Genomic DNA, 13711 nt, shown 5'->3' on the forward strand with positions numbered 1-13711 from the left:
ACCCTGTTGCTACGCACACACTATCGAACCAATGGAAGCTGACAACCGGACAGTTTGTGAGCAGTTTGTATTGAATTAACAAAAGGCATGTATGTACAAGACAGTGTCACAAAAGAGAAACCCTTACCCCGAGCACATAAGCCCGTTCTTATTCAGTCACTTACCATCACGTCTGCAAAAAGACGCCTCTGTCATTCCAGGAAACAGGGGAAAGAAGACTGAGGGATAGAGGAGGGAGAAGAATACGAGGCATATTGTCGGCCTCCCACCCACCATACGTAAGCTGGTGGGCTCGCATTGGTCCCAAGAAAAAGGGGGGAGAAGAAGAAGAAGAATAAGGTGGTGTGAATCTGATGTGTCCTGCGAGGTGCAGAGAGTGGATGTGTATGATGTCAGTGAGCTCGTTTTGCGTTGATGCTTATGCGTCCGAAGGGAGCAAAATGGAAGAGGAAGATAGTGCGAGTCAGTGTGAATTCTCCACTGGCTGGGTCTGTCCATCTGTCATGGAACCTCGCTCGCTTCTCGTTTGACCACCAGCTCTCCACTTGTGCTGCGGCCACCAGCTCCCTTTCGGAACAACAGTTTGCTCGTGCAGATTCCCAGACGTGTGCTTTCTGGAATCTCTCGTTCAAATATTTATAGGCCGCGAGGAGAGCGTGGTGTTACGGCTGTGCCGCTTCCTTCGTGACTGCAAATGCTATTCCATTGCCGCGCCTCCGCCTTTGCAATTGCTGGTGGGGCCGGTAGGATTTGTCATCTTTTGATAAATATTTATGATCCCAAACAAATAGATTAACAAACAACAACCAAAAAACATTTGTGCATAAAATGCAAACAAAAGACAAAGGTATTTGTATTCAGGGAGAGGTGCTGGTGTGTGTGCCATAAAAGGACTGGGCCAGTGGATCCATGTGCTAGCACTAGGTATGTTGGTGGACGTAAAAAGAAATGGCATGGTGTCTTTCATTAAATGTCGGCGAGTTATTTTCAGCACCCTGAACAGATTGTAGATTCCTGCCCCCAATCGCTTTTGGTTGAATGTCAGGCCGTGGACTGTTTTGTGAAAGACTTGGGCCAAAACCATTCCCTGATCGACTCCACAAAAGAATGGCAAAAATTTGAGTCCTAATCGTGATAGTGTTGGTGTTGTTAGTCGATGATGTGTTTAAATAAATATTGTTCTTGAAATTCTGTTTCATCACATTATACTTGATGACAAAAAATAATTTTTGTGGCAATTGTCAGAGCTTGATGCAGTCTCACTGTTTTGATGAACTATTTATTGGGCCGAGTGTGGAAGATCTGAACAAATTGTCCATGTTGACACTACAGGGAAATTATACTATTAGCAATGGTGAGCTTTGTAAGATGCAAGATGACCCTTGAGCAATATGATGATAGTGTCAATTTTGTTTTCATTTTTTTTTTTTCATCTCTTGTACTCAGGTAGCAGCACGGCCTGTGTAGTTGTGCTGGACCGCACTTCACGGCGTCTCTTTGCTGCCAACTTGGGAGACTCTGGGTTTGTGGTGGTTCGAGCAGGAGTTGTGGTGCATCGTTCGAATGAACAGCAGCACTACTTCAACACACCATATCAGCTTGCCATAGCACCACCCGAGGCTCAAAACCTTGCCCTCAGTGATAGGTATGCCACATATGAGATTGTGATGAAACTGCTCGAGTGCAATGCTTAAGAACACCATCTCCGTCTTAGCTCACCTGCTTTGGCTTATCTGTTGATCGGTTGCTCTGCTTTTCCAAGCAACCGATTATAATCAAGCTCTTAACTTGAAGCTTTACTTCAAACGTTTTGGATAACTTGATATTTTAATCTCCTTACATGCCTCTGTTGACAAAGTCGCCGGAGACATTGTTTTCGGGTTGTCCATCTGGCTGTCTGTCCATCTGTCCGTGATAGGTTTTCATTACTGCGATAACGAAAGAATGGCTGAAGGAATCCAAGTCAAACTTGGTGCAAGTATGAATAATGATGTAAAGATGAACTGATTATATTTTGGAGTCAAAGGTTAGATAGAAGTCATGTTTGGTAAAAATTACCACATGAACTTGTGAAACATTGATTGGATTTGGACTAAACTTGATACACGTATGTGTAACTAGTGTGGATTGGCTCGCTATGCTTGCCTCACCACACGTTGCAACAGTGGGACATACACCGCCATATTATTAAAAACACCTCGCCTCCATGCAATTCAAAGCACCTCATCACCACGTCGCTATAGACAGGTTGTTTTAACTGAAGATAAGTACGTGAGTTGCCGTATTGTCATGATTTACCCCAATCATAATACAAACATTTATTTTGTTTAAATTTCTTTGTAATATTCGTGAACTTACTTTTTTATAAGCAATTGAAGCTGAAGATAAGTAAAAAAAAAAAAATATATATATATATATATATCCCTTGAGGACGTACACTTGGGAGAGGTAGGTGCAGCCCAGATGTTTGGTATGATTTCATAAAAGTTTGAGGAACAGTGACAGGACAGACACTGTGTGTGTGTGTGTGTGTGTGTGTGTGTGTGTGTGTGTGTGTCTGTGTGTGTGTGTGTGTGTGTGTCTGTGTGTGTGTGTGTGTCCATAATTCCAAACCTATAAAACCGAGAAGCCTACCAAGACAATTCCAAGGAAGTGTAAGAGTGAAAATTGGGTGTTTGGGTTAATTCAAACACCACTTTTGAAGATAATAACACGGCCTTATTTAATTATATCCTTCATCAGCCGATCCTCGGCCACCTCGCTCTCTGGGTCTTAAAGTGTTTCCTGGATAAACTCGCTGGGGTCTGAAGCCACGTTTTTTTGACATGCTCAACCCTACTTCGATTTGGAACAAGCTGTTCATCACAGCCACGAATTGCTCGCTACATTGCAATGCTTATAAACGTCCGGAGACATCAGCGTTCGTTGTATTATTTCATTTCCGCATCTGCGTTCGCCACGAGTTTCTCTTAAATTAAAACGAATTAGAAAATTTAAGCTTCAGAATCGAACTTGCAAGCAGTTACGGCTCCGAGAAAAGTGTTCATTTGTCCAATTCTGGCGTCTCCGGGAGGTGTATGTTTAGTTTGATGGTTCGGTGATTGCCAATTGCGTGCCAAGGGAGCCGTTTCATATCGACCGTTTCGTTGTAGTGCTTGCTTGAATGATTAAGCCACTTGGCGAGCGCTCTTCAAGCTACTTCGTTGTTTTTTACCCCGTGGGGTCTTCCACCCACGGGGTCTAAGCGCCGTTCGCGTTCTCTCTTTTCTTGTGTACAGTTCATTTGAACGTCTATTTCTCCATAATTCGTGAACAGAATTCGATGAAAATTGAAAATTGACAGGCATTTTCGAGACACATGCGCAGGCATTAACTGAGCCCAAAGTGCGATTGCGGCCCTTCGGGCCGAGGAACGGCCCATTTTGGCCCATTTTCTTAAAATTATTTCTCGGTTATTAGTGGATGGAACCGAACCAAACTTGACAGGTATATTCCAGAGACCATTCCCCAGGCATTAACTGAGCCCAAGTGAGATTCTGGCCCTTTCGGCCCATTTTCTTTAAATTGTTATTAAATTTTTATTTTTTTTAATGCGCTGGGCGATGCCTAACACAAAATTAAGTCTCAAATGATGATATGAAACTAGCCTCACTCTTGTGAGGTACTAATGAACTCCCATGGGGTATGTTTGCAATTCGAACTTCTTCAATCTCACATCGATTAGATGTATGTTTCCTCCTTTGTTGGGTGCCTCGGGAGGTGTCTTATCCTCTGAGAATGTGCAAGGATCACTTTGTGCGATCTCCATTTGTAATCCACCTCTCACTTCGACATCGATACATATTAGAAAAAAAACAAACGAACAACAAGGTCCATCCGACCAGGTGTTCGCCATGTTTGTTCTCGCTGTGAAGGTATAAAGTATAGATCGACATTTTGTGTTCTTTGGTTTGGTACATTTTTTTTAAAAAAAATTGAATTTCACCAAGTACCCACTTTAAGTCCTGTTTCAAGGTAAATCTGTGTGTGTTGTGTGTTGTGTGTTTGATTGGTATGTTTCAGAATGTGGAATGGAGTCCTCCCAGGGTGGACTCAAAGCATCCACCTTCATTTTAGTAAGGGGTCACGATTCATGGACCAAGTTGTGAAGTTTTCTGTTCTCAAAGTTTCGTGCCGAGGGTTCTCTTCAGGATTGTCGCTGAGCCCTGGACAGCTTCCAACTGCAGTTCGTTTGTAATATTTCCAGGGATGGTTTTTAGCTCACCTGTAAAGTAGTTCCGGCGAGCTTATGGGATGGCATGTCGTCCGTCCGTCCGTCCGTCTGTCCACAAATATTTGCAATCTCTTCTCAGAAACTAGACACACGATTTCAATGCAATTTGACTGCAACCTTCATCACCCTTGATGGCATGAAAAAAAAAAAAACGTGGTCTGAAGGGGTCCACAGAGGGAGTTTATGGGGTGGGGGAGGGTGAGTGGGTTTACCCTTCCAAAGAGGTATGTGCTTTCTTCTCGGAAACAATACACACAATTCTGATGAAAGTTTAAGACAAGCTAAATCAAAATCTGGCTCAAAGGGGATTTATGGGGGGTTACCCACCAAAATATGAATTTGCTTTCTTCTCCAAAACTACACATACAATTCCGATGAAACTTGACCACCATCTTCACCACCCATAATATACTAAATTTTGTTCAGGACATTAAAAAAAAATTGGGGTCATTAGGCGGAGTGGGGTTGCCCCCCCCCCAAATATGTATTTGCTTTCTTTTCTGAAGCCACACACACAATTTCAATGAAACTTGAGCACAACCTTTATCACCTGTGATGTATCAAGGTTTGTTCATGGCATTAAAAAAACAAACAAAAAAATATCCATGTATATTTACTTTCTTCCCCATTATATATTTTGTGGGTCATTCATGCTGACCAGTGGTGGCCTGATTATCTTATCCAGCCACTACCAGGTGAGCGCCCAGGGGTATTGTCCCTATGTTTAATATCTCTGAGGTTAATTGTCATCATTCCTGTAGGTCCAGCTATCACTGGAACAACTGTAGCATTCTTCAGCTTCCAGGATCTTTTCACTTAATTCTTGAGGTCTTGGTGTTTGATTATTTTCTTGATTTCTGCATCATTTAGTCCAAAATCACTGATATTAACACCTCAATATGCAATGCCTTCTTTTTTTTTACCGAAGTTTTTTTTTTTTCTCTTTTTGTTCTCTTTTTTTTCTTCTCTTCTCTTCTCTTTTTGTACTTCTGGTCTCAATGCTTTGTTTTCGATGTTCACGCTCGATGGGATCATGAGGTCATACGTGTGCGGTCGGTACTTCCATGTTTTCAGTGATTTATTTTTGGTTCATGTTCCCACAAATTTTCTGGAGCTGGGACATCAAAGTTTTTGTAGATGTGCCAGCGGATTACATTAAACTCTGCTGTGCCGTCGTGTGTACAGCTGTTCTGACATGAGTTTCTTTTGTGTGTGTGTGTGTTCGGTCATTAAGCAAAACATATCATTCTCTTTACTAACCCCACCCCTCACCTTTCTCTTCTTTTTTTTTTTTTCTTGCTCTCTCACCCCTCCCTGCCACAGTACAGCAACACTTAGTGAGGCACAGCTCTCCCCACCTTCCCTTCCCCCTTCCTAGCTCACCCTCTCCCCACCCCTGCCTCCTCTCTCTCTCTCCTCTCCCTCTCTCCTGTCTTCCACTCTCTCCCTCCCCTCCCTCCTCTCTCAACCCCCCCTTAATACCCCTCTCAGTCAAGGGACGGGTTGTATTTGCTTGTATATAATATTATAATTTGAGCGAGGTACATGTGCTATGCATGGGAGGGGGCTCGACGGCAGGTTTGTGAAGGACTTGGGGGGTGGGGGGGGGACTTGCTGCAACTGACCAACAGAAGTAAGTTGGGTAATAGCTGTCACAATGATGGCAAAACTACAAATGTCTAATCTGGATGTCATGGGTGGAAACCCTCACATAATTTTGTCATTCTGCTTTAAACTTGATCTCTGTATATTTTCATTTCAAACAGCATCATTGTGATCAAAAATTAATAATATACCATTAATATAACAATATAAATGCTGATACACACATGAGGCAAACAAATATAGACGCCATGCCGTTCAAACGTGACGCCAATGCAGACAAATCTGCCGGCGAGAAAAGACGGACACAAAACACTTTGTTCGGATCGAAAATTAAAATCGTAGTTGTGTTGAGAAATTTATGAAACCTCCCACCCACCTTAGAATGAATAAAAGCAGGGTCGGTTGGGTGGAAACGCAAAATCACAATTGTGTTGAGATGTTATCAAACCAACCAATGTTTTGCCGAGCTCGTGATTGCGTTTACTTCCGTATTGGGAGCAGTTTTATATGGATCGAAAGTCAAATCATTATTGTATTGAGAAATTTAAGAAACCTCCCACCCACCTTCGGATATCCACTGGGACTCCATAAGGTTTGATGGGTCGAGCCCCAAAACTGACGGAGTAGTTTGGGGACGGAGGGACACACACTCCTGCTTTTATTGATTATATTTCAGCAGCAAGAGTTCAGAGGTCATATCTGGTAAAACGTGATACTTGAGAACAGCTGAAGGAATTGAAATCAAACTTGGTACAAGTATTATAATGATGTAGGCAGAGGCATAATCGATTGACGTCGTGACCTCTTAGACTGTTCTAATTCTCTGTTTCCTTGTCAGTTGACTTTTGATAAAATGCCTTTTATTAGTATCGATTTAAGTGACTTTGTGTAAATCTCTGGCTATTGTCCCCTTTGAGTAAGGTGGAAGTTGATTCCTGTCTTGACTCCTGCCCGCATGACCATCCCTCTGCCTTGTGTACAGCCCAGACATGGCAGATAGCTCTTGGTTTTCTGTGGAGCTTGGAGATGTCATCGTCACAGCAACTGATGGGCTTTTTGACAACCTCCCTGATTACATGATCCTCGACGAGCTCCGCGGCATAAAGGTTCCTCGACCATCCTTCTTGCCTCTCCGAGGCTTTGTATCATCTTCTGATCAATGCAAGTTTTATGCCTGATCCACGTTTTCCTCTCATTCACTGTCCTCTTGAATCTTTTTCCAGGACTCTTCAGAAGCCAGCTTGCGTCGCATAGCAGAGAATATGGCGCAGCGTGCACGGCGCCTCGCATACGATCCCAACTACATGTCTCCATTCGCTCGTTCTGCCTGTGACAATGGTCTTGATGTTACAGGCATGAAGGGAGGGGAGGGGATGTTCGAGGCGAGGGATGGAGGGTTGTGGAATGGGGTCATGATGAGGTGGTATTTGAATGGTGGATCTAGATCTGTTTTGTGACTCATTTTGGTCTGTCAACTTTCCTATTTTGCAGGTGGGAAGCCAGATGACATCACGGTTCTTCTCTCTGTTGTAACAGAATATGCAGGAGACTGACCATCAGCTGTGCTACATTCAAGTTCTGAGTTTATATATATTTTTTTGTTTGTTTGTTCTATTTCTGTTCCTGTCACTTATGTCCCTACACCCTTTATAAAAACCTTTTCCGATTTCCCAACCTCCCCCCTCCTTCCGTCATCACCTCACTTCCTTATCTTCAATTGGCATCCCCTGCATGTCTGGTCTCACCCATTTGAGATTGGACAGATGTGTCTGTGTCATGTGAATATGCATCCCTGTGTTGCTGAAGTGAGCTTGAAATCTCACTGGTGTACATAACTTCACGAAGTATTTAAATAATAAATCCTCATTTCTATTAAACAACTCACTGTGGCTCTTGATCTTCATTGTTGCATTTCTTGCACGACGTAAAAAAAAATCGACAAGTTCGGTTGTAATGGCTGGAAAGCGATTGTTGTGCAAGTGGTGTATCAATCTGAACCACCAAATCTGTGTTAGAGTGGCGACCCGTCCAGGATTGTGTCCAGTTGCCAAGGAGTCTCCTTCGGCAGCACCAACGCTCTGCACAGAGTATGGTCCCAATGGATGGATGGAGGAATATATGTATACACATGAAGAAAAAATATATAGATATATATATATATATGAAGACCGCAAGGGGAAAACCAGAGATGTCACTTTTTATAAATTTCAGGGTTATTGCACCTGCCAATAGTTGGCAACATAAGGTTTGCTCTCACAATATTACTTTAACAAATAACCAGGGGTGTCACATAATTTATATGGTCTAAAGTTTAGCCGTGCAATGAAAAAACAAGTGTTGTCAAAGCTGAACAAGTAGAAACCCAGAGTTGTCAGTACTTTACTCCTGGTTATCTCCCTTTCATTCATGTTAACTGTTCCACCATAATATTCAGAGTTGAGAAACTAAAAAATTAAAGGTTGTAAAACTTTCACAGCATAAACTCTGAGCACTACAATAGCCTATTTGGTTATATCATGGGCTCCGTAGTTGGTGCATATCGTGGTTCAAGCCTGGTCAAACCTTTATTGTGACTTTTATGGGACCCACGCTGTGGCTTAATGGTTAGCGCATCTGAGTCCCCATCCTCATTCGATGTATCCACCGTCCAATCAACCTGCTTAGGTATATGAGGGAGTCACATGAGGTGACCGGCTATCGGGGGGGGGGGGGTGGTGTGGTTTATCTTTGGTTTCCTCCCGGTTTTCCATCATATGAAGTAGTACGGAGTAAGAAATGGAGAATCCGTCGTCATATAAGCGAAATACCCTTGAGTCTGACGTTGAACACCAATCAAACAAAAAAACAATGACCGTTTAATGTTGAAAAATATAATCTGTGATCACCAAAGTCATGTAATGTATGCTAATAACCAACAAGCATGAATTTGCTACACATCCTGGGTTAAAATTGCATGGCAATTATTAAACAAGGGAATAACCAGTGATGTCAGTTTGCAACATTGATTCGTTCTTTGCTCTTAAATTAAATAACACAGAAGCTTGGCAAATGCTACATGGTTAATTTGATCGGCCAATGATTACTCTTCCTTTTACTGGAAAAGAAATTGATATGACAGTCCACAGTCCACCACCAAATTAAACAGTCCACCAAAGTCTTGAAACTTTGTTTTTCAGTTTCTTCAAAATTGACTTATCCTGACATCTCTGGTTTTCCCCTTGTGGTCTTCATATGTGTGGTTAGTGTGGTTGGGTTTACACATTTTCAAAGAAGGCACTTCCAACTAAAAATAAATATGAGATTGACTCTGCTAATTTGGGTAAAAAAGCCAGAGCAGACCCGGTCTCAGGGCAACGTTTCACCAGCTTCATCAGCCACAATATTGTGCCTATTGTGCCTGATGATGCCGGCTGTGAAGCGAGAGTGGTCCGTCGCCCTGGGCGAGAGTGGTCCGTGCTCTGCTGCCCTGATTGAGAGTTTGTTGCAGAGGTGGGGAAAAAGAGGAAAGAAAGAGTGAAGGTGAGCAGTGATTTTTGATTTTTTGCAGTTTTGGTGGACGTTGAGCACCTTGAGGAAATATAGGGAGGGCAGATCACAGACAGAGCGGGGGGGGGGGGAGGGGGAGAGGGGAAAGGCCAGAGAGGAGATGGTCAAAGACAGAAAAACCACTGACCTGCCTCCGTTGACAGAAACCCAAAGACTCAGCTTCAGCGAGAGAGATACCAATGATCTGAAAAGTCCGTTTCCAGAGCGTGAAGTCAAGCGAAGTTTGAGGCAGGATCACCACCACAGAGGGGGGCGCAGTACTCCATCAGCCTGTGTATGAAAGCTTTGTAAGTGGTCAGGTGTGCCAAGGAAGGACTTTGCACGACTGAAGATTCCCAGTTTAGCGACTGACTTTGGAGGCAGTTTGGTGATGTGGCGTTCCCAAGAAAGATCACGGCGGACAGTGAGATCCAAAAGCTTGAATGAAAGGACTTATTCAAGGGGATTGTTGAGAAAGTAAATGGGGGTTCCAGACGGTCCTTTCGGAGAGAAATTGTGAGAGTGATATTTGTCAGGATCGAAAGACATGATCCACGTCTCGGACCAGTTTGTGATTTTAACCAGATCTGCAGATGGTGAAAAGGCTGCTGCTTGCCGATCTGAGGGATGACAGATGGTATGGCAGAGGGTGTAGTCATCAGCAAATAAATAAAGAGGATGTTCCAGAGTCAGAGATCATTGATGAAAACCAGAAAAAGCAGAGAGCCCAAAGCACTGCCTTGAGGAACTCCAGCCTGGACAGGAAGAGGGGATCTTTTTTTTCCTTCCCCCCCCCCCCCAAACCTGTTCTGCAGATGGGGTAAAGCCTTTCTCGTTACCATTCGGAATTGTTTCATCCATCAACATTTAAGAACCTCTCTCCTGTTCATCTTTAAAAAAAAAAAATCCACTTCCTGAGCACTTGCTCCAGCAAAATGTTGTATATTCCATCCCACTAACTCTGACCATCTTAGCACTTTCACAAATTCACTTTAAATAAAGCCTTTACTTTCTCAAAGCAAATAAATACAGTATTCATTTCAAAAACATCAAAGGCTTTCCATTCCACAAACAAAGGTGAAATGATCTGGACTGAAAACGATAATTCAAATTGACTTCTGTGACACATCAATGTGTATCAGAGTTGCTGTTGTGTGACATTAACATGAAGGATTCCAATCAAAGCGGTTATTCGAATGTGAATTTGGATGGACAAAATCCCCACATGGTGTTCCACATTTGTTCACACGTTAATGCAGAATTCCCTCATTGTTGGTTCTTGCTAATCTCCAACCACCTTCTGCAACCCAAATTTCCTCGAAGTCCGTGAACTCAAATCCGCTGCGATGCAGCTGGTGTGCCACGTCACCTGCAGGAAACAGGCCATAAAGACACTCATGGAGTGACAGACAAACAAACAAACAAACAAAAAAACAATGTCACCCGCAGGGTGACCTGTATCTTGCCAAAAGGTGACCACGTGTGACTTATTTAAGGTCACACTGAGGTGAACGGAGCTGCTATCTACCAGGAGCGACTCCTTGAGGAATATCTGCCGACGAGAGATTCTGATGAGAATCGTTCTACAGAGTAACCATGAAAAATATGCGTATACCTCATAACGTCACCAAATGACGTCATAATGTCTCAAGCTTGACATATCCAGAAAGCACTCATCGAGGTGTTCAATTTGAGGTACTACACGATATGGTTCCTAAAACTTGAAAATTTGACCTTGGGGTCAAATATGTTTGACCTCAGGCGCTAACCATGAAAGTCAAGGCCAATCGCCACCAAAAATTAATCAGCTGAGCGACAGACCATGAACTATATTCCCATGAAGTTTGAAGACGATCCGATCAAAATTACTCAAAAAATAAGGGTTTCGTCAACTCCCCTGATTTGCGCCAAAGTGACCTTGACCTTTGACCTTGACCTTCAAAATTTTGTGCACTGAAAGGGACCTCTATAGGCCTCTGATATGCGAAGTTACAAAAATTTCCAATGATAACTGTGCTCTGCAGAATTTTTTATTGATTACAGACAAACAAGAAAAAAAACCCCCCAAAAAATAAAAACATACAAGCTGACGAACAGATCTTGCAAAAACTTCGTTTTGGCAAGATAATGAAAAATCACTCATGGAGTGCCAAACAAACAAATGAAAAATCACTCATGGAGTGACACTTGGCAAAACTGAACCAAGTGGAATAGCACTCGGAAGTGTGCTTACCTGTGCCAGACTGAACAGTTTACGTTTTGTATCCCATTGATGGGCTGGACCTGAACCAAAATCGAATTGCCTTGTTCTTGTCACCGAACCAACTCAAATCCACCTAATTCGGTCATAACTCATCCACAACTTTTTGAGATATCATGACATTTGTAGGATTTGGCCCGATCTCTCAATTTTAGAAATTCGGCCGACGTTGAGCTTTCGACCTCAAAAACAATTGGTGGTTGAATTCAGGGAGGTGATATGAAAATTCTGTTCAAATTTCAAGACAATCTTAGAAAGTCACCTATTTTAATCAACATGACCTCAATTGATGTTTCGGGGTGTTTTTATCTTTGCCGGTGTTTTTGTGGGCGGGGAGTGGGACGGTGTAAATTCTCTATGAGAATGTGTATCGTGTAGCGCCTCCTCCAGGTGGGGAAGAGTATTACAAGTCTCCACCATTTACAGTCCAGTACAGTGTTGCTGTCCCCACGTTTTCCAGTACAGTGTTGCTGTCCCCACGTTTTCCAGTACAGTGTTGCTGTCCCCACGTTTTCCAGTACAGTGTTGCTGTCCCACGTTTTCCAGTACAGTGTTGCTGTCCCCACGTTTTCCAGTACAGTGTTGCTGTCCCCACGTTTTCCAGTACAGTGTTGCTGTCCCCACGTTTTCCAGTACAGTGTTGCTGTCCCCACGTTTTCCAGTACAGTGTTGCTGTCCCCACGTTTTCCAGTACAGTGTTGCTGTCCCCACGTTTTCCAGTACAGTGTTGCTGTCCCCACGTTTTCCAGTACAGTGTTGCTGTCCCCACGTTTTCCAGTAAAGTGTTGCTGTCCCCACGTTTTCCAGTACAGTGTTGCTGTCCCCACGTTTTCCAGTACAGTGTTGCTGTCCCCACGTTTTTGAGTATAGTGTTGCTGTCCCCACGTTTTCGAGTACAGTGTTGCTGTCCCCATGTTTTCCAGTGCAGTGTTGCTGTCCCCACGTTTTCCAGAAAAGTGTTGCTGTCCCCACGTTTTCAGTACAGTGTTGCTGTCCCCACGTTTTCGAGTACAGTGTTGCTGTCCCCACGTTTTCGAGTACAGTGTTGCTGTCCCCATGTTTTCCAGTGCAGTGTTGCTATCCCCACGTTTTCCAGTACAGTGTTGCTGTCCCCACGTTTTCCAGTACAGTGTTGCTGTCCCCACGTTTTCCAGTACAGTGTTACTGTCCCCACGTTTTCCAGTACAGTGTTGCTGTCCCCACGTTTTCCAGTACAGTGTTGCTGTCCCCACGTTTTCCAGTACAGTGAGGTGTTTTGAATTCTGAGGAGGAGGGATGTTGATTTTTCTTCATGCACATAACTTTGGGTTTTTTTTTTGCCTATACACCGCCCAAATAAAGGAATGCGTCAGAAGAACGTGTTGCATGCTTGGAACAAGATCGTCCATTGTGCGGGTCCTTTGTGAGAATACACCATGAAAATAAATAAAGCCGAACCAAACAATGGCGGCAAAAATAATTGTCCACAGTGACCATGGTCCGTACGTGAGAGTCCCCTGAGGGGAAAGAGCCCTCATATGCCCCTGTGCAATGATGCACTGCTGAGTTGTGGTCATTGATCGCTGTCTACATATTACGTACACACTGGACGTTTATCGGTAAAATTGTTCCCAATGACAGTGCGCTCGGTGTGTGTGTGTGATATTAAACGTGTTAACACGTCGCCGTGAACGTGCAGGACACCGAAAAACTCTTGAAACCGGGTGAACATTGATTGTGGGGGCAAGTGCCAGAGTCGGTTTTAGGGGGAATGTGGGAAAAGGGACTTATGGGACACTTTGACAGTGCACCGACTGTACCTGCCGGCTGCCGTCGGGTTTAAGGTAAAACATGAAACTTTTTTATGATAAATATGAGATTCGATCATCCAAAGACTGACGGCGGTGGCTTTTGTTAATTATCGAAAAAGAAAAAAAAGACACACACACACACACACACACACGCACACGCGCACGCGCACGCGCACACGCGCACACGCGCACACACGCACACACGCACACACGCACACACGCACACACGCACACACACACACACACACACACACACAC

General features: G+C 43.6%; 1 protein-coding gene across 2 annotated transcripts in view; it reads left to right on the forward strand.

Annotated features, from left to right (window-relative positions):
* PPTC7 (protein phosphatase targeting COQ7) overlaps positions 1–7758 on the forward strand; it is a 32867-nt gene extending 25109 nt beyond the window's left edge. The window contains exons 3-6 of one of the 2 annotated variants that reach the window (XM_085881154.1): positions 1447–1645; positions 6861–6984; positions 7102–7260; positions 7370–7758. In XM_085881154.1, the coding sequence (XP_085737280.1) occupies positions 1447–1645; positions 6861–6984; positions 7102–7260; positions 7370–7411 (524 nt within the window). In that variant the 3' untranslated portion in view covers positions 7412–7758. The remainder of the gene's footprint in view (positions 1–1446; positions 1646–6860; positions 6985–7101; positions 7261–7369) is intronic. The other variant, XM_085881155.1, reaches the window with a different exon arrangement.
* The last annotated feature ends 5953 nt before the right edge of the window (positions 7759–13711 follow it).

This window comes from Eptatretus burgeri, chromosome 5 (assembly GCF_056783735.1).
Source record: "Eptatretus burgeri isolate ZD-2024b chromosome 5, Ebu_testis_v1, whole genome shotgun sequence".
Taxonomy (NCBI): domain Eukaryota; kingdom Metazoa; phylum Chordata; class Myxini; order Myxiniformes; family Myxinidae; genus Eptatretus; species Eptatretus burgeri.